Source organism: Equus caballus, chromosome 2 (assembly GCF_041296265.1).
Source record: "Equus caballus isolate H_3958 breed thoroughbred chromosome 2, TB-T2T, whole genome shotgun sequence".
Taxonomy (NCBI): Eukaryota; Metazoa; Chordata; class Mammalia; order Perissodactyla; family Equidae; genus Equus; species Equus caballus.
This window is the reverse complement of record NC_091685.1, coordinates 92954838-92980194: the sequence shown is the minus strand read 5'-3', so window position 1 is coordinate 92980194 and position 25357 is coordinate 92954838. Positions and strand designations below refer to the sequence as shown.

Here is a 25357-nt window from a genome sequence, read left to right as displayed (position 1 = left end):
AGGAGCAACCTTTAAAGGGAAGCCGCAAACTTTAGTCATTGTTTGAAGTTGCCAAGTAGGAGTAAGCTTATCAGTGTGCTGAGGAAGAGGGTTCCCCAGAGGAGTCGTTGCTCCCACATTTCTGTTTGCCATAAAGTAGAAGTAGCCTGAAACATGGAAAGACATCTCAAGAGGAAGGCATTCCGCACTCTCTCTCCCTTCCTATTTCTGACCCGAGTCAGGCCCAGAGTTTGCAAATCCTGTTTCTTTCAGCTGTATTATAAACCTCTCACCCAAGAAATGAGAGTTGCACATAGAGGGTATGTTTAAACATGGATAATTGGTCTGTTGATTCTTTCCTTTTCCCCCAATAGAAAACAAGTATCTTAATTATTCCTTACCTGAAATATTGCTGAAATGAAAGGAATAAGAATGGGGGCATGTGCCTGCAGTGTGCGTGCTGGGGAGAGAGCAGCATTGTCCCGTCAGAGTCTGCACGGGCGAGAGGTGCCCAGGCCTCTTTAGTTTAGAGCAGCTTGTATGTGTGGGCTTGACCCTGCCTAACTAGCTTCCCCATGTCGCTTCTCTTCCACATCAATCCTACTCTCTAGGGCTACAGCTGTTCCAGACCTCAGACTGATCTTTCCTCGCCTGAATTTAATTAGTTATTGTTTATAGTTTGAATGACCATATAATTTATTGTCCAGGCCAGGACACTTTTGAGAATGACAGGGGTCACCATTAATAATTCTTTCAGAAAACAAGTACAAATTGAGAGTGTCCCAGGGAAGCCAAAACATATAGATGTCCTTCTTAGAAGGCTTCAGACGGCACAAATCAGATTTGACGATGATTTATCTATTATGCATCGTTAGGGAGTTCTGTACTTCTCATAACTGAGCTTAATTAAATTAGACTGGAGTTTTCTCCTTTAAATTGAGTGACCTGAACTTTAATTTGTCCAGAAACACTTCCGGAATTGATTCTACTCATCCATCTCTTAAACAAACTCTATAGAACCTCATTTCATATTCTTGGAGACTTGGAGTCATTGAGGCAGTAGGACATCGTGGTTGAGAGTGCTCATGGCCTACGTCTCGACACTTTCTAAGTGACCTTAGGTCAGTTACCCCTCAAAGCACTCTTACTTGGAAAATGTTATAATGTGCTCAGCATGGTTCCAGGCTTACGGCAAATATTTGTGGTGGTAGTGGTGTTACGTGAATTTGTGGAATGTGATGATCACCTAAAACTCGATTTGATGAGCGTCTTCTTCTACAGAAATGTTCTTAGTTCTAGAGTCTAGTTTTATATCTTACCTGTCTGCTTCCTTGCTGTCACCAGTCACTTTTTACTCTAATTTTCTGAGAAATTAATAACTTGTTAGAATTGTGAAACTGAGCAATTTGGAAATCTACACATTCAAACTAGGGTACTACCACCCACCCCAGCACAGCATGCCATACTGGAGACTCAAAGCCATAGACAACATGGCACGTCTTTCTGGAGTATCAATTTTACTTGATTGTAAGTTATTAAAAAATACCGTTTCTACATTTGATAAGTAAAAATGCATCTTATTAATTTGGTAAGATAAAGCAAAATTTCAATGTAATTTCACAGTTCCAGTGGAGGTGCTGGGACCCCAGATTAGTTCACTCTCCTCTGTCACTGACGTTTACTTTGGTGGAAAAGGTTGAGAAATACTGGGAAAATGTTTCTCAGAAAGATTCTGAGGGTAATTTTAGGGGTTTTGAAGTATTGGGTGCAGCTGTTTGTTAGGGGGTGAAATTGAACATTAGGTAAATTTGACAGAAAAGTTCTCTTCCAAGAGTGTGTAGGATATCGATTTATTTTTCACCTTGCAGTTCCGCTTGTTAACTTTTAAGAGCCCACACAAGACATTGGATGTTTTAAATGTTGTCACCAATTTTAGCATGAGACTTCCTTGCAGCTCTTTACTTTTGGTATCTTCAGTTGGTTTTCACTGTTAAGAGTTGGTATGTCTGGCATAGCAAAGCGGAATTCCTGTCCTCGATGGGGATTCTGAATTGGGACGTGTACATTTTATAGCCCCAGAAGTTGAGATGGTAGGATAAAACTGTTTTAATTGGGACTGTAGCACTATTGAGAGTTCAGAGTAACGCTTGTCAAACCTTGAAGATGGGTTTGGAAAAGGAATAGATAATAGAAAATTTTAGCCAGTTTTTAAGAGTAGTGGAAGACAATTTTAAGTTGCCTCTTCACATTGATGTTTTGAATGACTTCATTGAGGAATAATTGTCATGGAGTAAACTGCACGTGTTTAAAAGGTACAATGTGATTAGTTTTGGCATATACCTGTAAAAACATCACCACAATCAGGATGATGAACAGACTCATCACCCCCAAAAGTTTGCTCCTGCATGTTTGCGGTCTCTCCCTCTCCTCATCCCCAGGCAGCTTCTGATCTGCTTTCTGCCACCATACACTCGTTTGCATATTCTAGATTGTATATGCATGGAATTCTACAGAATACAATCTTTTCTTGTCTGCCTTCTCTTTGCATATTATTTTGAGATTCATCCCTGTTGTGTGAATCAACATTTCGTTCCTTTTTGTTGAGCAGTATTCCATTGTATGGATGTACCATAATTTGTTCTTTCATTTCCTGTGGACATTTGTTTTTTTTCCAATTTTTGGCTATCACAAGTAAAATATACACATCTGTGTGTATGTTTTCATTTTGCTTAGGTAAATACCTAGAAGTAGAATGATTAGGTCGTGTGGTAGGTGCATGTTTAGCTTTATAAGAACCTGCCGAAACGTTCTCCAAAGTGTTGTACTATTTTACATTCCAGCCAGCAATGTATGAGAATCCCTGTTGCCAACACTTGGTGTGGCCAATCCTTTCAATTAAAAATTATTATTGTGGAAAATATACGTAATGCTTATCGTTGTAAGCATTTGTAAGTGTTCAGTTCCACGGCATTAAATACATTCACAGTGTTGTATAACCATTACCACCATCCATACCCAACACTTTCTCCTCATACCCAACAAAAACTGTACCCATTAAACAATAACCCCTCCTTTTCCCTTCCCCCAGCTCCTAGTAACCACTATTCTGCTTTTCGTGTCTATGAGTTTGCCTATTCTAAGTCCTTCATGTAAGTAGAATCATAAAATATTTGTCCTTCTCTGTCTGCCTTATTTCCTTAAGCATAATGTTTTTAAGGTTCATCTTCTTTGGTGAAGAGTCTGTTCAGATCTTTTGCTTAATTTTTAATTGGATTGTTTGATTTTTTATTAATGAGTTTTGAAGTTCTTTATATATTCAGGACACAAGTCCTTTATCAGATCTGTGATTTGCAGCTGTTTCCTTTGAGTCCATGGCTTGAATGTGTTAAGTGTAAGACAGCACTTCAAAATAAATCAAATATCCTCAGATAGGCATTTGGGGGGAAAATCAGAAATTTCGGAAACTAAGTACAGAAATGGACAAAATTTGGAAGAACGTCAATGAGAGTTGATGGAGCTCAGAAAATAAATTTAAGAGAGGAAAACATTTCATAAATAAAGAATAAATTACAATGTACCAAAGGGATAATAGATTCGTATTAAAATGTGATAAGGTTCATTGAAGAAAGGCAGGAAAACAGCTAAAAGAATGAATACGAGATTTCTTTTCTTTTTTTTTAATTAATTAATTAATTTTTAAAGATTTTATTTTTCCTTTTTATCCCCGAAGCCCCCCAGTACATAGTTGTGTATATTTTAGTTGTGGGTCCTTCTAGTTGTGGCATGTGGGATGCCACCTCAGCATGGGCTGAGCAGTGCCATGTCCATGCCCAGAATCCGAACCAGCGAAACCCTGGACCACTGAAGCAGAGCGCACGAACTTAACCACTCGGCCACGGGGCTGGCCCCTGAATAGGAGTTTTACAAAGATGTAAAAAGGGTCTGAGAGAAAGCAATTGGAGTGGGCAACAAAGAAGATCCAGTATATGTATAATTGGAGCTCCCAAGTTCCCAGAGACGGTAGAACAGGACTAATATTTAAAACTATAATTCAAGAAAACTTTGCAGAAATTAGAGAAAACCTAAATCTACGTAGTGAAAGGACTCACCATGTACTTGGGAAAATTCACCTAGAATGATTAACTTTGACATATATCCTAGTAAAACTTAGAACTTTAAAGACAAAGAAAAGTCCTCAGGGCCTCCACACAAAAAAGTACATTGCTTATAAAGGCAAGAAAGTAAGGCTGAGGTCAGACCTCTTGAAAGCTTTGTATGGAGTGAGCAACAGTGAAAAACATTTTAAGAAGCTTAAGGAAATCAAGGGCAAGCCAAGCTCTCCTTCAAGTATCAAGGCTGTAGAAAAAGTTTTAAATGCACAAGAACTCATGGAGTACTGTTACAGTGAGCTGTTCCTTGAGGAATCTGCCAGGGCAACTTTATTCAACTAAGAGACGATTGGGGGAAATTTGGCAAAAGGACTGGTGGGGAGCATTTAATATATTTAATTGTAGAGATAAGACTAAAATAAGAGGGTGATATGGGTGAAAAAATAGCATATAAACCTTAGATGTTCTGACAAAATAGAAAGAGTACAACTTTAAAAATGGAATAGAAGAATAGAGAAAGAAGAATAAGATCATTTATTGTTTATAGATAATCAATGAGAGTCAAAAGCCAACATTTAAAACTGACCAACTAGACAGTGTAGGGTGAAGTAAGGAACAAATGAAGATTGAAGACACACTAAAAGATGCAAAACCAAAACCAAACATACAACAGAAGCTCTAAGACAGCTTTAGAGCTTCTTTTAAAAAAATATAGAAGACAGAGAATTATATCACATAGAGAAATACGGTAAATATAACAACAGTAATATAAGATGACAGAGTTAAGACCAAACATATTGTCGTATCAATAAATGTAAATACACTTAACTCACCTATTAAAATAAAAAGATTTTTAAATTGGTTCGTAAAGTAAAACTCAACTCCATGCTGTATTCAAGAGACCCATCCCTCCAAAAAGGAAAGTGATTAAAAAGGCTACAAATAAAGGAATTGGCAGAGGTATATGAGGCAAATGGAAACGACAAGCAGTACAACAAGGGTTCTGATTCTGATAACAGACAAAAGAGAATTTAGACCAAAAAGCATTGACACAAAGGACACTTTATCATGAACTTGTATGTACCAGATACCACAGCAACCTGCTGTATAAAGCAGAAACTACGGGATAGGGCAGGAAGAACAAATGGAAACACAGTAATAGGAGCTTTGACACATCCATCTAAATAAAGACCAGTCATGGAGAAAAAACATAAGTAATGATATCAGACAGAGGTTGGCAAACTGTGCCCACAGACCATATCCAGTCTGATGCTGGTTTTTGTAAATAAAGCTTTTTAACACAGCCACATCCATTTGTAACATATTGTAGGTCACAAAGAAAATAATAAAGTTCTGTAAGCCAGAAATACTACAGTCACCATTCTTATCACAATGCCATAAACCTAGAAATTTAAAGCAAATAAACTCTTCCACCTGGGAAATTTTTTTTTATTGTGGTCATAATAGCTTATAACGTTGTGAAATTTCAGTTGTACATTATTGTTTGTCATACACCATATAAGTGTGCCCCTTCACCCCTTGTGCCCACCCTCCACCTCCCTTCCCTCAGTAACCACTAATTTGTTCTCTTTGTCTGTAAGTTTGTTTATGTTCCACGTATGAGTGAAATCGCACAGTGTTTGTCTATCTCTGTCTGGCTTGTTTAGCTTAACATAATGCCCTCAAGGTCCATCCATGTGGTTGCGAAAGGGATGATTTTTTTTTTTTTTATGGCTGAGTATGTTCTTCCACCTGGGAATTTTAAAACTAGTCTGTTAAATAACCTGTAGGTGAATGGGGAAATATAAGTGACAGTTACATAATTTCTGGAAAATAATGTTCACAAAAACACCTACATATAAGAATCTATGGGATACATTTAAACCAGTCATCAGAGAAAAATGTATAGCCTTGAACACCTCTATCAATAAAAATAAAAGAATAAAAATAAATGTTAAATTCCCACTCAGAAAGCTAGGAAAAGAACAGCAAAGTAAACCAAAGAAAGTACGAGGAAAGAGATAATAAAGGTAAAAGCAAAAAAGGCTGAAGTAGAAGGGCTGGCCTGGTGGTCTGGTGGTGTAGTGGTTCGGTTCGTATGCTCCACTTTGGTGGCCCAGGGTTCGCTGGTTCAGATCCCAGGTGCAGACCTCCACACCAGTCATCAAGCCATGCTGTGGAGGCGTCCTACATACAAAATAGAGTAAGATTGGCACAGGTGTTAGCTCAGCGACAGTCTTCCTCAAGCAAGAAAGGGAGAATTGGCAGCAGATGTTAGCTTGCGGCCAATCTTCCTCACCAAAAAAGCAAGAATGAAGTAGCTAGTGAAAAAACAGATCAAATCCCAAATCCTGGCTTGGAAAAAAAAAATAGACTAAGGATAGGATAAAATCTAGGAGGAAAGATGGGTTGGAGAGAAAGCACAAGTAGAAAAAATTAGAAACAGCAATTGATACAGAGATACGAAATTTAATTATAAGATTACTTTGCATACCTGTATGCAAGTAAATTTGAAAACCTAGATGAAATGGATAATTTTCTAGAAAAAATATAATTTAATTTACCAAAATTAGCCTTAGTAGATGTAGAAAGCTTAAATTTATTTCCATAGAACAAATAGAGAAAGTTGTCAAGGAACTCCTCCACAGGAAAGCACTGAGCCTAGACGGTTTAACAGGAAGAATCTACCAAACATTTAGAGACTGTTTAGAGACATCAACTGTTCCTGAGCACACACACATTTATGAAGCAAGTATAACATTGACACCAAAACCTGGTAAAGACAGCACACACACACACACAAATAAACTTACAGACCAGTATCACTTATGAATATTGATATAAAAATCCTAAATACAATATCAGTTATTAGACTTAACACCCCGCATTAGGAAAATAATACGTCATGACCAAGCAGGTTTTATGACAGGAATGCAAGGATAACTCGCCATATTAATATGTCTAAGAAGACAAATCATAATAGTATCTTCAGAAATGCCAAAAATTCCTATGACAAAAATTCAACACTTATTCTTAATAAAAACACTCAATTATAGGAATGGATGGATACTTCCATCGTGATATGTATGCCTCAGCCCTAAAGTCAGCATCTTACTTAATGGGGAAACACTAGAGGCATTCCCACCAAGGTCAAGAATAAATCAAGGAAGTTCACTATCTCCACCACTTTTTTTTTTTTTAAAGATTTTATTTTTCCTTTTTCTTCCCAAAGCCCCCTGGTACATAGTTGTATATTTTAGTTGTAGGTCCTTCCAGTTGTGGCATGTGGGCTGCCACCTCATCATGGCCTGATGAGCAGTGCTGTGTCTGCGCCCAGGATCTGAACCAGCAAAACCCTGGGCCACCGAAGCAGAGCACGTGAACTTAACCACTCACCCCTGGGGCTGGCCCCTCTCCACCGCTTTTTAACATGTATTGGCACTGTTAGCCAATGCAATTAGACAAGAGAAAATAATTGGAAAGGATAAAGTAAAACTTGTATCTGTTTATTGAGGACTTGATCATTTGCCTGGAGAACTCTGTAGAGAATCAGTGGTAAAACTAACTCAGACAACAAAAGAATTCAGCCAGATAATAGTAAAAAAATAACATGTAAAAGTAACATGGAAATATCAATAACCTTTATATATATATAAATAATTGCCAGTTGGAAGACATAATGGAAGAGAAAACTCCATTTAAAATAGCAACAAAAGGTAAAATACTTAAGAATAAATTTAATAAGAATTATATAAAACCTAATTCAGTGTCACAGATTGAATTGTGTCCCTCCTAAAATTCCTGTGTTGAAGCCCTAATCATAAGCACCTCAGAATGTGACTGTATTTGGAGATAGGACCTTTCAAAAGTTAAGATGAGGCCTTTTGGGTAGCGCTGATCCGCTCTGCCTGGTATCTTGAAGAAGAGGAGATTAGGACATAGACTCGAGAAGGATGAGCCGTGTGAGGACGCGGTAAGAAAGCGGCCGTCTGCAAGCTGAGAAGAGAGGCCTAGGGAGGAACCAGCCTGGCAACCCCTTGCTCTCAGACTTCCAGCCCCCAGAACTTTGAGTGAATAGATTTCTGTGGTTCAAGCCACCCAGACTGTGGCATTTTATGGCTGCCCTAGCAGAGTAACACAGTACCTCTACAGCACTCCTGGAAGACACAGAAGTCGACTTGAACATACTCTCCTGGTTCTTGAATAGGTCATTTCAACATTATCCAGATACTAATTCTTCCTAAGTTCACTTATTAATATAATGTAATCCCAATAAAAGTACCAATATTTTTTTCTGGAGGTTGACAAAGTGGTAACTAAAGTTCATGTGGAAAAGTAAGCATGCAAGCAAAACACTGAAAAGGAAGAACTGTGAGAGGGGACCAGCCCTGTCAGATATTAAAACATACTATAAAACCTCTATAATTAAACAGAGTGGTGCTGGGCTGGGCACAGACTAGAATAGAATGGAATGGCATGTCTAAACATAGACCCTAACACATATGGAACTTGATGGGAAAGGTGGTATCTCTGATCACTGGGACAAAGATGGGCTTCTTAATAAATGGTGTTGGGCAACTGGCTAACCATTTGGAAAAAGATAAAATTAGATCTCTTCCTCATACTATAAATAAAACAACTACAAATGGATCAGAGATCTAATTCAAATATGAAACTTTATGTGCACTACAGGAACGCATGGATGAATTCCTCCGTACAGTTTGGGTGTAGGAGAAGGCTTTCTGTGACTCAAAATCCGTATGCAATAAGAGGAAAGATTGATAAATTTGACTACAAAAAAATAAACCTTTGCACATAAGCAAAGTCAAAAGACAAATGACAGATTGTGATACAATATTTGTAATATATATCATGAGTGAATATCTGTAATATATGTATATATATTTTAATGAAAAATGAAAAGATCAAAAGTGGGCAAAAAAGCACAGCAGACAGTTCACAAAAAAAGATATAAAAATGTCCTCTGAAACACATGAAAAGATGGTTGACTTTCACCATAATAAGAGAAATTTAAATTAAAATTGCACCGGAATACCACTTCTTACCCCTCAGATTATCACAAAAATTAGAAACTTAACAAAATAGTCTGTTCTAGAGGCTGTGGGGGAAAAGTCACTCTCGTGTGTTGCTGGTGGCAATGCAAAATCGCACATCCCCTATGAAGGGGTGCTTGACAATAACAAAGTTCTATCTGCATCTCCCCTTTCATCCAGTATTTCCACTTCTAGGAATTTACCCTGAAGATATCCCGTTAACGATACCACAATGTTTACACACATGGTTATTCATTGGGATGTCATATATAATGGCAAAATATTGTAAACTGCCTAAATGCCCAGACATGGGAGATTGGGTAAATAAACTCCGGTGCTATTAGCTGTAAAAATAAATGAGGAAGATGGCTATAAACCAATATGAAGTTAATTCTAGGATATAGGGGAAAAAACCCAAGTGCAAAAGAGGATATATAGTAGGCTGCCTTTCTTTTTAGTAATAAAGATGAAATAAGAAAGCATACATTTATCTGCTTATTTTTCCAAGAAGAAACACAGGAAGGATAAACCAGAAAAAAATGAAATTGTCTATTCTCTGAGGAGGTTAGATGAGGGGACTGAGGAAATAAATTGTAATATATACGTATAATAAGATGCTGCACACAACATTGGATGAGTCTTACAGACATACTGTTGAACCAAAGAAGCCAGACACAAGAGTATACACGATCCCATTTATATGAAGATATGTGCCTTTTACTATAGATGCAATACCTCAGTACATTTTTTAAGTTTATTAAAAGATGCCTTTACCTATATCAGCAGTAGAAAAATCATCTTAATAATTGTAAGTGAGGGAAAAAAGCCCTGTTTCCTGTCAAGTTCATCTGTAGGGTGTGCTTTGTTGGTGGCTCCCTTCCCAGGTCATCTACAAAAGCTGATTGGTCTCACCTGTGATGTGCGCTAAGGCCAGCACCTTGCTTTCGAGCCAGGCCATTATGCTGCGCAAGAGTGACTGCAGACACGTATGCAGACTATCACCTCGGGGTACAGAAATACATTGCTTCCGCTGCCACTGTCATCTGCAGGCAATGAGAAGTACATGCCCAGTTCTAAAACTGTTAGGCACTGGAGACTCCAAAACAGGGGCTCCAGTAAATAGAGTGTGTGTGTGTGTGTGTTCAGGGGATATCCTCTGAAGGGTTGAGATGGAGGACTGATTCATGTTGCTGTCTGGTGCTGCATTTGGGGGAAGAGGTTTAGAGGCCAGTATTTATTTGCCCCCTTTATTTTAAAGGTGCGAATCAGAATGGAGGCTGTGGCTAGATGACCATAGAAGGCAGGTTGGGAAATGGTAACTCAAGCTGCAGAAGCTAAAAGAAAAAGAGAATATTTGATTGCTTAGGTAATTTTAAGGTATTGGACTATTTTGTAGATGTGTTTATTTTGGAATATAGATTTCGATTGGGGTTAGGGTATCCTTTGTGACTATGGGGAATTTTTTCTTCAACAGAATAAAGTAGTTTACGTTTCCGATGACGGTTGAAAGGTAGAAGGAGGAATTATGCTTTTGATGACTTGTTTTGGGCAGATTCCATCACTGTGCTAAAAAAACATGCATTTATTATACTAAAAAGATTTGTTTCTAAGGGATCAAACAGGAAAATCAGCAAATGTTATTCCTGCAAGATTATGTAGCAATTTAAGATAGCGTATGAGAAATTTTAATACCTTCAAAACCTATTTTTACTTAAAAACAATTTTCAGCTCAGGAATCAGTGATAATCCAAATGTTAAGAGCACTTTTTTCTGTAGAAATGATACAAGTTATGGATAGATTCCCTGGAAAACCCTCAAAAATCTACTTAATTCCTAATGCCACTGAATATTGTTTCTTTGGGAAAATAGATTCTGAGTTCTAACTCCCGACGGCAATAACAGATTTTAAATCTCCTCCTCTCTCCCACTGTGCATTTTACCACATGGGTCGTTTTCCTCTTTCTAGCCAACGCCACCATAGTGGTGGGGATTCCAAGGGCCCTTGTTATTGGGGAGGAGCCATCTGGTGACCCTGTTGGGAAGCGTAGAATCTACCCGGGTTAGGGCTCTGTTAGCCAGCTCTTCCCGGTGATTAGCATTGTATTTATAGTGGCTTACCTCTGGAGGTTCATGACCATGCTAATTATTAACTCCTTAGGTTCCTAACATACGGAGCTTTTAGGAATGACTTGAGTTGCTTTCTTTCCTTCTCTACTGGTACCTACGTTTTTGGCCTTTATACCTTGAGTATTCAATTAGCAAAAGGTGGATCAGACAACCTCTTTCTTTCTCTGCCCTTCAGGTAGTGATAAGGATTACTGGGAAGTGGGTACACATCTTAGGATCCTTAGAGAAAAGCCAGTCATAAAATTTGACTGCTAGGACACAACATAAAACATCATATTTTGTCTGTCTTCATTGGCATCTGGGTATCATACAGCTCACTGTATTTACCCTCTCGACTTCACTGTGCTTCTTTTTGTTTTAAAGTGAGTTAATGTGTCAATTTGAAACATTTGTGGTGAATAATTTATCTCATTCAATAAATATTAACTCTTAAATGCAAAATCTTATCAGCCAAGGGCTGTAAAGTGTAGTTGTCAACGGTGATGTATGTTCTTAATTGTGCTTTGGTTTTTAGTGAGTGAAAAAATTAAGAACGAGGGAACCTTAACATATTTAACCTAAAAGAACGTATTTCGCAGACTTTCCTTGGGCAGTGTGTCAATGCTGCAGGTCTCGGGCCTCAGTCTTCAGTGATTCTAAAGAGACTGTATTTCTTACTGCATTTGTTCCTGAGTGAAAAACGGCTTTTCATTTGAATCGTGCTTTTGAATTGGCAGCAGAGCAGACCTCGGATAATTTGTTGTTACTTAACAGATTATATTTCAGCTTTATTGTGATGTTATTATAGATTTTCATCATTTTTTGTCTCTTTTTTTTTTTCTTTCCCTTTTTCCAGTCCTCCCTCCAGTGCTGGTTCCAAGACACAGTGAATATAATCCTCAGCACAGCCTCTTAGCTCAGTTCCGTAACTTAGGACAAAATGAGCCTCACATGCCACTCAATGCCACTTTTCCGGATTCTTTCCAGCAACCCAACAGTCATCCGTTTCCTCACTCCCCCAACAGCAGTTACCCTAACTCTCCTGGAAGCAGCAGTGGCACCTACCCTCACTCACCCACCAGCTCAGACCCGGGAAGCCCTTTTCAGATGCCAGGTAGGTCGGAATGTTCAGAGGTGTTCTGTGGTCAGATCAGGTGTTACCAGAGTGTCAAGGAGAAGCTGCGTGTGCCTGGAGTGGACAGAGCTTTTCAGCTCTAGAATCCGGCACTCTGCTCTGGAACTCAGGACACGATTTCGGGGGAAAGGGAGACCTTGCAGCCAAGTTAGCAAATGTCTGGTTTTATTTGTCAGGCACAGATGCTTGAATATGTTTTATTTCTGATTTTGAAAGGTTTTGAAACAGCTGCATCCTTCTGGGAGTGGCATAATTGTTAGAGTCTTTGCTCTTGATAAAAGAGAGAAAGAGAAAAATAATGTGTTGCACACATTTGCTGTTAGGAGAAACACAGCCTCAATCAACATCATTTCCATAGAAAAAGCCTGTTATGAGTGTAACCTCAGAAGAGATATTTCCTGAGGGATCACTCCCCTCTACTTAATTAAATTCATTTCAGTGGTGATGTAATGCCAAGAAACATACACGTTAGCAACAAAGATATTGCAACAGAAGTCCTGGAAACCATCGGGCAAAGACAAAAAACAATTCTCCTCCTTTTTTAGACTTAAATGATGGTATAATGTTTATCAAAATAGATGATTAAGACATATATTTTTCAAATTATAGGTTAATAAGCATGCATCTCAGAAAAAAAAATGAGTAGTTCCAAATTTCTAAACAAAGATATGCTTGACATCTATTAACATTTCAAGAAGGGAAAATGAACCGGCCAGCATGTTTATTGGGCCACTTGAAATGTTTTCAAGTAAATCTGAATTTGACAACAGTGCTGATGTGTCCCCCAAAATTGAAAAGTGGTCCACACTTGGTAGTGCTTTCTTTTATTTATATATTTATTGCTTCCTTTTATTTTAAGCCTGTTTATTTTGCAGTGTTTTGTTTGTTTTTCAGTCCAAAACTGTTTAGGATGAAGGTGGGAGATAAATTAGTTTAAAAATCAAACTAATATTATCTGGTGGTTTTCTGTCCACCCCACTCCCTGCCAGACCCGTTGGGTTTGATGAACAGGGTAGTGGTGAGGAGATGGTTTCAGAAGGCTTTTGAGCAGTTGGCAAACCCAAGCTGGGCCCAAGGGTGAAGAAATTGAAGCTTATTCTTGTATTTACTCTTTGTCCCCGGCTGTTAGAGATCAAGGTAGAGGCCAAGGAGAGGAAATACGGGCAAGAGAAAGTTGCAAGGGGTGGAGGAGGTCCGTGTGGGAAGAGTAGAGTACCACCAGTAGTTATCTGGTCCCTGTCAGTGGTGCAATGCCATAGGTCGCCAATGAAATTGTCACCAGCTTGTTTACAGAAATTTATTGGATTTTCCCTCAGAGGAGGCTCTTTGCCTTCGTTCCTGGCTGGAAATAAAGCAGAGTCAGCGTTACAGCTGCAGGGAAGAAGCTAAATTAAAAGAAGCTGGAGAAAGGGTGAAAAAGGCATCCAGATAAGGTCCCCATAGTCCTGTCTTTGTGCTCTGAGTCCTTGCTTGTTAGCAGCTGGATGGTGGAAGTTAGCAGGTTGTGATCCAGCTGGAGAGTGAGTCTTGGAAGTCACTGAGAAACTCTAAAGGAGCAGTATTCGCTGTCTGTATTCGACAGCTGCCCTGGGTGGTCTAGAGTACTTACCCAAGTTGTTCATGGTTCCCTAAGGTAAAACTGTGTTCCCTGCTCTGTCGTATGTGCTAGATGGGCTCACGATAACCAGTGATAGCCAGTAAGGATCTTGTTTTTCTGTCACAAAGGATTGTTCGCGGGAAAAAACCCTTTATTTTATTTAAGAAAACACAAGACTTAGTGTTCTTTGTTTCAAAAATCATGTTATTGGCCTCTTATTTGCCCACTAGCTATGAGCTTTCCAGAAGAAACATATGTAAATTCTGAAACAGACGAGAGCTGTGATAAACTGATGTATTTCCTGTTATTCTGCTACTAGGGATTTTAAAACTAGTCATTATTTAAGTGGGTAGGGAGAAGTGGCCAGTCATGGGAAATGAACAGTGTCAGTCAGTAAGTTGACTGTAATGAAACTCAGTTGGCAAATTTCTAAGAGCCCGTAGGTTTAATGCAAGAGACCCTAAAGCTCCTTTTCTTCAGGAGTCCTGTGTAGCCTTCATAGGTTTTCCATCCATCAGTGAGACTACGAAATACACAGGCCCTCTCAAAGTGAATTATATGAAAGCATGTTTAAATGCTCTTTTGGATGTTTTAAAATGTCATGATCCTGGATAGGCAGACAGCTTCTGGAACTGGCATAAAACTCCCACTGAATGTTCACTAAAATTGTGTAAGATGGTGAGATGGTAGTCATTTTCAGAAAGTGTACGTCAAGTCCAGTGTCTCTAGCATCCAATGTTCTGATGAGAGGTTGAAAAGGCAACTTAATCTCTTAAGAATCGCAGCATAGAAGAGAATATATGTTTTAAGTGTGAGCATTTATCAAAGATAAAGAACTTATTTTTTTAAAACTTTGTAGCCGACACACCCCCACCTGCTTACCTGCCTCCTGAAGACCCCATGACCCAGGATGGCTCACAGCCAATGGACACAAATATGATGGCGCCTTCGCTGCCCTCAGAAATCAACAGAGGAGGTAAAATGAATTGCCACTTATTCCCTTTTTAGAGTCTAAAGTTAATTTGTCCACATGTTACTTTCTATCACAAATTTATATTCATCTTTTGAAAAAACAGCTACTGGAGAAAGAGGAGCGCACAGTAAGAGAAGCTGGATAGAATTCTTTGGATTACGAATAAGTCTTCTATATGGAGAACAAACACACTGATTAACTAATGAAGGCCTAAGTATAATTGTGCAATCATCTCTTTACTAAAGAGTATTTTTAAGTGAAGGATAAGGGGTATTGAGAAACAGCATAACAATACTGAAGTAGAGCTTCACGGGTGATTTCTAAAATTAGAAGCTCATAGATCACGGCTTTCCAAAGGTTCTTTTGTAGTTAGGATCAATATTCATAAACCCCATCCATTTTATGGCCCTCATCTACATACAGCTGCAACTGGAACAAACTAATAGTGTTTGGGTTTTTCTTGCTGTGTTTATTTGTTTCTAACCTTGTTACAAAGGAATTGAGGCACATTTTACCTGTTCTTGGTGGGAAGAACTTAGAAGCAGAACCGAACATTTCTTTCCCTCCCCACTAGAGGCTGGGTCTCTTTCCAGTTCTGTTTTCCCCGTTGGTCACTGAGGGGGAGGATCGCTCTTCCAGGTCTGCAGTGGCAGGTTGAGGAGGCTTAAGCGAGCCGAGAGCTCAGGTAGATAAGTGTTGGGAGAATCCCTGAGCACCTGTAAGAAGTCCTGACCACACTGTTGAATAAAACTGGTCCCTGATACCCTCTCCTTAGGGAGGTGCCTCACTGGTGCACTCTACACGTGACATGCATCATTCAGTTCATGTAAATGGAAGTTCAAATGCAATTCCATTACTAGCTATGTCTTATTTCATTCGTCTCACTTTTTTATTAAAATTGGAGATACAGACTTTGTCAGAGTTGCTTACATTTTTCAAGTTCTTAAAATTTGATGATGAACTCAAAGAAGTTTGCTTAGATGTGCAGTGAATAAATAGGAATGTATACCTTTTTAATCTGTAAAAATTTTTTTATATCTTTTTTATTTGGCTCTGTATTTTATGGTTCCTGATAATCTCTAGAACGTCCTCTCAAACATGTAATTATGAGCCAACAAATAAAGATCCTGGTTAGAGAAAGTAACTCTTCTCTTGCACGTTTTCGGCATTTGTGTTCAGAGAGCAGGACAGCGAGAGAGAATGGGAGAGCACTGTTACACAGGAGCAGGTGGACCCTGTAGCTGTTGTTGTTAAACCTGAAATGTCTGATTTCAGAAAATAGACCTTTAAAATGCTTTCAAATTTTTCCTTTAAATAGCTTTAAAATGTTTCCCTATCAGAAAAAGTTTACAGTTAATGTTTTCATGAGGAAGGAATGTTGGCCTTTTGTTGTTGTTTTACCTTTGGGGGTTTCCTAGAGCAAGGGTCAGTAGATTACAACCCACAGGCCAATTCAGCCTGCTTCCTGTCTTTGTAAATAAAGCTTTATTGGAACACAGCTATGTTCATTCATTACATGTTATCTATGGCTGCTTTTGCATTACTAGGGCACAGTTGAATAGTTGCAATGGAGACCATATGGTCCACGAAACCTTCCTGGCCTTTTACAGGAAAAATTTGTCAATCTCTGACCTAGATGGATAATATTTTCAACAATCCTGATAGCTGATAAAAGCCTTCTATTAATGATTTTGTGGGCTTCTTTAAGATTTGGCACTTGTAAATCGCCTACATTTTGCTCTTTGAAATAGTTGCTTAGCAAACAGGGAAGAAGTGTATGTTTTCAGCTCCTCTGCTTAAGTATATAAAGCAGCTAATGTATGTGTAGATTTTTTTTAATGTTCATTTTTCTTGTTTTCTGTACCAAATTCTACAGTAAATGCCTTCTAATATTTGCGGAGGTCGACGTTAAGAACACAGAAGTACTTTTCCCTTAAGAGTTACAGTTCATGCTTCCAATGTGGATTTTCTTTCTTTTTTTTTTTATGATCATATGCTCAAGATTTCATAAACCTCAGATGATTCCATATTGGCATGCTGGATATGTGTGGTTTGTGTTCTTGGAATCTCCAACGCAGCGGTATAAGAAGTTTTACTACAGAAGGAACTTATCTTTAGAACCTTTTAGTTGCAAATGTTAGAAGCATGTTCTGTTTGGAGATTTGTTAGTCTTAAGAGATTTGACTTAACAAGCTGCATCCTGTCAGTGAAGTTGGGTAATTTCCATTGTTGGCCCATTCTGGGAATGGAGAGACCAAACACACCTGCTCTGCATGACTTAAATCAAATATAAGGAAGTCAGCGTGCAGTCTGGAGGCGAGAGATACGATTCACTCTGTAAGAATGGCCAGCTGGCAAGATTGCTTCCTGAGTTTGAGGACTGGAGCAGAGCTGTAGCTGTGATCGTTATTGGCAACTTAATGTGAAGTGAAGGAACTCCTTATCAATAATTAGAAACTGATTTTCACTGCTTTGAAAAAGCGCAGGCACACTAAGCCTCTGTTGAAAGTAATTCCTGTTTGTGCCAGCACCTTTGGCATATTTCCCATCCCCTATTGTTCTCTTCCCACTTGTTTTTTCACTTGCCACTTGGTGCATTTCTTTAGATGGTGAGCCAGGGACTGTGGTGGGGTAATTTCCATTTTGGCATATTACGGAGCAAGTAGCATATTGTGAATGTTCAGCAAATGCTGCTGGTATGCTTGCGTAGCTGGCGTTTGGCTTATCTGATAGTAATTGGAGAAAATTATTTTCCAATTAAAGGAGAATGACACACTTAGTAAGGAGTCCCTGCTTTAGATATCACAGATAAACTGGTACATTATAATAGCAAGTGCTTTTCCATATCTTCCTCCATGATCCTGAGGCACTTTGACCACGCAGTTTCAGTTTTTGAGAGCCCGAGGCACTAACCATGGTTGACTGTAAGCTTTTCTCTCTTACAGACGTTCAGGCGGTTGCTTACGAGGAACCAAAACACTGGTGCTCTATTGTCTACTATGAGCTCAATAACCGTGTGGGTGAAGCGTTCCATGCCTCCTCCACAAGTGTGTTGGTGGATGGTTTCACTGATCCTTCCAACAATAAGAACCGTTTCTGCCTTGGACTGCTATCCAACGTTAACCGGAATTCCACTATTGAAAACACGAGGCGGCATATCGGGAAAGGTGAGTTTTCACGTTAACCTCTTTGGAATCTAGTTTATCTGTGTGTCCCTGTTCCCCCAGAACTGCCTTAGTCGTTCCTGCCGCAAACTAGTGTGGCAAACACCAGGTAATATACGCTTGTTACAGTTTGTATATATTTTTCTAGTTTGCATTATCAGGAAGTTCTTCACTTTCCAATCAGCAATTTTTGTGGCCTACCAACTCATACTAATTGATATTAATTAGCTGAAAAAGTGATTTGCTATTTGGGGAGACTATTCTATCCTCTGTTTTGCTGCAGCATAAAATAGCTATTAAAAAATTACTTATGGGGGCCAGCCCCGTGGCCGAGTGGTTAAGTTTGTGCGCTCCACTTCCATGGCCCAGGTCTCGCTGGTTCGGATCCTGGATGCAGACATGGCACTGCTCGTCAGGCCATGCTGAGGCAGTGTCTCACATATCACAACCAGAACGACTTAGAACTAGCATATACAACTATGTACTTGGGGCCTTTGGGGAGGAGAGAAGAAGAAAAAAGATTGGCAACAGATGTTAGCTCAGGTGCCCCCAAATAATTACTTACAGCCTAAAACTAAAAGTAAATTAAAACAAGTAAACCTAATATATTTCAAATGAATACCATAATTCACTGGCAAAAAAAAAAAAGAACTAATCCAAAATAACTTATGAATATAGTATTTGGCCATGTAGCCTCAGGCTGGGCCAGGTAGGGAAGAGTGATTGCAAGCAAATGCTGAAGTCTTTTTTGTAGACTTGATTATTTAGTAGCAGTAGGAGTGAAACAGTTATGAAACTTTTAGATAAACTATTAGATTAAGCAAATGACTGAATGTGTGGATGTTGTTGGGATTTCACTGAGTCTACAGTGTGCAATGAGAGACATACAAGTGTGGAGGAGGGCAAAAAGTAAAACCTCTAGAGGTATCAGTATGAAATCATGATTTTATTAATACATCTATGTGTGTGTATATGCATGTTTGTGTTCTCATGTATATGTATGTGTGTACATGTGTATGTATGCGTGTGTCTGTACATGCCTGTAGTTTCTGATCTGTCTGCTGAAGGAGCCAAGAGGCAAAGATAACCCAGTTCTAGTGCTCACATGATCATCTCTACACCATTTCCCACTGAAAGGAACCAGTGCTCCTTGGAGAAAGGGCTGACTCCAAGGCTGGGACAGGTAGGCACGAGATGAGCCTGGAACGTTTTGTTATATCAGAAAGTAAAGAAATACTTATGAAAATGATGGGGGCATGTCACAGGAGCCAACTCGGAGGGGCTTCCACTGGCCAACTCTGGGACAATTTGAGCACCGAAATAATTAAGTACAGTAATAAATTTTAAGCTACTGAAAAACAGTCATCGTTCTTAAATCCATGCCAATAATAGATAAATAAATGAATGAACAAGGCTGATTGGTAAATGTAGAGTGAGTGTTAGAGTTGGAAAGTCATCATCTTGTAGCCATCAGGCAAGAATCATCATCTATGGATGCTAAATGTAGAGAGAATTTTTAATGAGAATCAGGATATTTGTATGGTCTTAAAGTGTCTCCTCACAGACTGCCTATTAGTTACAAGGGAGAATAAAAATCAGTAATTATACAGTGGGGAAGTTGGACAACATCTTGACTGGGGGATCAAAATTATCATCACCACAGAGAGACAGATGGAAACCATACCTCCAGATGTGATACCCAGAGAAGGAAATAGCATCACCTATGCAGAATGCCCGTTGAGAATGCAAATCTGAACCTAATCATGAGGAAATTTCAGACAAACCCAAAATGAGGAACATTCTATTAAAAGAGTGAGGAGGGACTGTATTCTTCCAAAATATCATGTCAAAAGACAAAGGTGTGAGAGTGTTCCAAATTAAAAGCAGTTAAAGAGATATGACACCTCTATGTAATAACCTGACCCTGGACATGCTTCTGTACCAGACAGGGGAAAATATCATGAGGGATGTTATTGAAGCCAGCAGGCAAAATTAAAATCTGAATGGTAGATTAGATCAAAGTATTATATCAATGTTAAATATACTGGCATTGCTAACTGTACTGTGGCTGCTTAAGAGAATATCCCTATTCTTAGGAAATACATACTTAAGTATTTAGGGCTAAAGGGCCATGGTGAAATAATTCAGGAAGAAATGAATTATATATATAAATAAAGATATCTATCCACCTAAAACAATCCTGTCACTGTGTGTGTATATATATATATATATATATGTATGTATGTACACACACACACACACACACATGCATATGCTTATATATATGTGTGTGTGTATCTATGTGTGTATATATGTATGTATGTGTATGTATCTGTGTATGCATATGTATATAAGAGTGTGAGTGGAAGAATAGAGGGATGGGAGATGCAAATTATAAAGCATATGGAGTAAATTGTCACAGTAGATGAATCTGGATAAGAGTTATATGGATGTTCTTTGTTCTGTTTCTCTTTGTTGTTTGTTCTGTTTCTGTAAGTTTGAAATTATTCTAGAGGAAAAGTTTTAAAAAATGACCTACTATGAAATTTAGAACAGTGGACCATATTAAAAGGTTATTTAATAGATGCTTAAAGAATATTTGAAACAAAGTTTAACATTTAATCCTAAAAAAAAAACCTCTTAATTAAGACAGGAATTCATAGTTCCTTAATACAATAATGGAAAAAGAAAACTACAGATTTAATGATGAAATGCTAGAACTCAGGTTTATAACATGCAGACATCTTTCTGTCGTCTGTAAACCCCTGAAATTGGACATAAACAAATTTTGCTTACATTTGGGATGAAGGGACATATTTTTCATTAAGTTCTGAAGTTGACCATTACTCCAAAGTGGTAAAAAGCCATTATACTCTGGAACGTTCCTATTAAAAATTAGGAAGAAAATAAGAATTCTGGGAATGCTGTTATTTAAAATTCTTCCAGATGCCTCGACTGGAGTACTGAAATGTAGAATTATAGATAATGGAAATAAGCCAAAGTTGTCATTATTTGCAGATGATATGGTTAACTAATTGATAATACTTTGGGAATGTGTTCTTGAAGTGAGATCAGTAGGTCAGAATCACTGATACATTTTTCCAAATTTATTTCCAGAAAGCTTTTATTCATTTCCCCTCGTACCAGAAGTCTGATTGCCTTTCCTCCCTTGCCCAGGGGGCATTACTCATGGTCATTGCGTCTATTCAAATGAAGAGATGTCTTATCTAGAAACCTCTGAAGAATCCACTTTTAGAAACTATATTTCAGGTGTTTTTTTTTTAATCTGGCAATAGCCAGTTAGAAAATATAATGGAGGGGAAAATCACATTCCCAATAGCAACAGAAAACATAAACTTCTTAGAAATAATCTGAACCTACACTGTATGAGAATTATATAAAGAAAAGCAGATTTTACTGAGAGAGAAAGAAAATTGAAATAAATAAATAGGTAGTCTGCATTCCCTGAAGAGAAGGCTTAATATTGTGAGAACGTTTTAAGGATGTTCTTCTAACTTAATTTATAGTTTAAAACAATCTATGTCAGAGTCACAATGTGATATTTTTTTGAAAGTTGGGAAGTGTATTCTGAATATTACCTGGAAGGATAAATAAGTGAAAATAGGTAAATTTTTTTAATGGGAGAGTAGAGAAAAAAAATTTTTTTTCTGCTTTTTCTTCCCAAATCCCCCCAGTACACAGTTGCGTACTTTTAGCTGTGGGTCCTTCTAGTTGTGGCATGTGGGATGCCGTCTCAGCGTGACTTGATAAGAGGTGCCATGTCCGCGCCCAGGATTCGAACTGGTGAAACCCTGGGCCGCTGAAGCAGAGTGTGAACTTAAACACTTGGCCACGGGGCGGCCCCCAAAAAATTCTTGATGTTAGGGGTTAATGAAACATTATGAAACTACAATTAAGTAAGTGTGTAGACAAAACAGTAGAATAAATTAAACTCAGACTATACTGTATTTAAAAATGTACTGTGTGTTAAGTGAAGCGTAACAAATCAGTAGAGTGTTTTAATGTTCCTGCAGTACCAAAGTTAGCTTTGGATAAGGCTGGGGGGACCCTGACCTCATGCCATAGATGCTAATAGATTAGTGAGTTGAATTTTTTTTAAAAGGCAAGCTGTTAAAGAGCTAGAAGAGAATATATTTGATCAGAGAGGTAGAAATTTTCTAAGCATACAAAGCAACGGCAAAGATCACAAGAGATTTGACTACTTAAAGACTTCAGACTTCCGTAGGTTAAAAAAACAAATACCATGAACACAATTAAAAGACAAAGGAGTAACAGGGAAACAAATAGGAAATAAATTATTTATACCTTTCCTATATGCACAGCTCATAAATAATAAAAATACTAGAATCCCAGTGGGGTAAATAGCTAAGAAATATGAACAGTAAATTCATAAGAGAAACACAGGTGGCTAATAAACATGAGAGTGTATCCAGCCTCATGTGCAAATTAAAACAATATTGTTTTTCAGCTGTAAATTAGGGGAATTTTGGTTCTGTTTTAAACCTGGTCTCAGTACTGGCACAGGTGAAATGAGAAGACTCAGTACACGCTGGTGGGGTGTAAATTGATGCAAGCGTTCTGGAAAGTCGTTTGGCAAAGTGAATCAAGAGCCTTCAATCCAGTGATTTAACTTCCAGGAATCTCTCCTGACTATGTTGTCAAAAGGTGGTCCAGAGACATTTATAATGCATTGTTACAATAGCAGACAATTTGTATCAACATGATGGTCCAGTAATGGGAGAATTGTTAAATAAATTGTTGTATCCATACAATCATGTAGATAAATATAAATGTGTGCAGAGAAAGTTTAGTGATACTCAAAACTGAATACCGTGTGTCAAACTATTAACAGTTACTGCCTGCCTCTAGGTCACTAAAGGAGTGATAATATTTTCTGCTTCTTTATATTGTGTTTTACTTTCTAAATTTTCTAAAACGAAAATTTCTCATTTTTATAATCAGGGAAAAAATAAAAACGCACATATACACTCTTAAATTGTTTTCTCTACATCAGACAGGAAAATGGGCTTCTGCTCCAGCAGCTGTTTACGTGGTACAGAAGTCTTAGCCATTGTATGTACACGTGAACGCAACACCTAATGTTTTGTATGAGACAATAGTTCAAGCATTGACTAAGCTTACATGCCAGAGTTACCTGCAAAGTAGACAGTTTAAAGCCACTTGGGATGTGACTGTTTGCTGGATCACCTGTAATAAAGTGATCTCCCTTAATGGTCTGGGGCTCTGTCAGAATGGTTTTTTCACCCTTTCCTTTTTGTAAAAGGCTGAGTAAGAACAATTTCCTACACTGCGGCCTCCGTAGATCTCACAGGAAGAAGTTTGGAGCAGATGGTAGTTCACTGACATCAGATTCCATGCAGTATGAATTATTTTTCTAGTGTTTTTTAGTCTGCAACTTACATCTTACAGCAGCTCTCGGCAATACTTCCTCCACCTGTGGATTTCTAGGTTTTTTGTTTGTTTCTCTCACTCCTCTGTTCTCCTGCCCTAAAATTTTTCAAACAGCTTAGCTGCAAAATAAATGCAAGAGAGCTTGTGTGGTGAGTATATCTAGGATCCCATAACAATAAAGTTCAGCTTTATTGTGCTAGACAGTGAAAGTGAGAATATGCTTTCAATCTGTGGCCAAATTGGCTTTAAACATGTCTCAAAATGAAAGTGCTGCACTTTATTACTGAGTTTTTAAAGGCTATGTTATATTATTTCTTAGAAACCTCCTAGACGTGCAGGTTGACATACAGACGTTGTATTAACTAATACTGTTAACCAAGATTTTATCAGTTGTGCAAGACTTGGAAAATATCTATTTAGCTACTTAGCCAAAGTTTAAATCCATGTAAATTTATATACTGAAGCTACACAGATGCTGTTCAGCTATAAAAAACAACCATGACTGAGTTCTGTGCTTTGTCTTCCTGTAGGTGTTCATCTTTATTACGTTGGAGGGGAGGTATATGCCGAATGCCTGAGCGACAGCAGCATCTTTGTGCAAAGTCGGAACTGCAACTACCATCACGGATTTCATCCCACTACTGTCTGCAAGATCCCTAGTGGGTGTAGTTTGAAAATTTTTAATAACCAAGAATTTGCTCAGTTATTGGCACAATCTGTGAACCATGGCTTCGAGACAGTTTATGAGCTCACAAAAATGTGTACTATACGCATGAGCTTCGTGAAGGTAAGTCAGCTGTGACACCTCTGGTCAAGGTTTAACAGTTTTGCTGTGCTTTCTCCCAGTATTTAAATCTGTATCCTCTTGATATGTGTCCACGGAAGCCAACTTACTCATCTAGGTATTTTTAAACTTTAACAAGGACATCAGTAATTAGGAGAATGTCATTGGAATATAGGAGTGTTTTGTGTTAAATGTCAGTAGTAGCAGGTCTTAATAACTTTTCCTTACTTAAATAGCACTATTTTAGCTATGGTAATACCATTAGAATATATTGTTATATAATTTAAATACATGCTTGTCTTATCAGATCAATAAACACACCCTCCTCCCTTTTCTTTTCATTCTATGTTTTTAGTACTTTTATGATCGTAACACTTATTGCCTTTGTTTCAACAATAAGTAAGTCATCTTTTTGTAAAAGTAAAAGTTCATCATATTGGGATTTATTTTTGATTGGTCAGTTTTTTTGGTGGTTCCAGTAAACCTCGTGATTTTCTTGTAATTCACAACTTAATAAGCCCTTGCCCAAAGATAAATGGGTGCCTTAGCTCTCAGATTGTATGGCAAGGTTTGAGGAGGGAGAAGGTTAAGGTCATTGCTAACAACAATCACTCTCTTTGCTGCCTCCTTTTCTGCCTCAGAGAAATTAAAATTTTAAAGATGCCCTTGAAATATAAAAAAAAAATTTAAACATCTGATGTGGTACATATATACAATGGAATACTACTCAGCTGCAAAACAGAACAAAATCATTGCATTTGCAATAACATGGATGGACCTTGAGGGAATTATGTTAAGTGAAATAAGCCAGCGAGAGAAGGATAATCTGTGTATGACTCCACTCATATGAGGAATTTAAAACTATGGACCAAGAACAGTTTAGTGGATACCAGGGGAAAGGTGGGGTGGGGGGTGGGCACAAAGGGTGAAGTGGTGCACCTACGACATGACTGACAAACATTAATGTACAATTGAAATTTCACAAGATTGTAACCTATCAATAACTCAATAAAAAAAATAAAA

The 25357-nt window shown here is 38.1% G+C and overlaps 1 protein-coding gene across 17 annotated transcripts in view; it reads left to right on the top strand.

Moving 5' to 3' along the window:
• SMAD1 (SMAD family member 1) overlaps nucleotides 1–25357 on the top strand; it is a 79895-nt gene that overhangs the window by 50663 nt on the left and 3875 nt on the right. For 12 of the 17 annotated variants that reach the window (XM_023626119.2, XM_005607767.4, XM_005607770.4 and 9 more), the window contains 4 exon segments: nucleotides 12105–12362; nucleotides 14840–14956; nucleotides 17899–18120; nucleotides 24081–24337. In XM_023626119.2, the coding sequence (XP_023481887.1) occupies nucleotides 12105–12362; nucleotides 14840–14956; nucleotides 17899–18120; nucleotides 24081–24337 (854 nt within the window). 17 annotated transcript variants of the gene reach the window in all.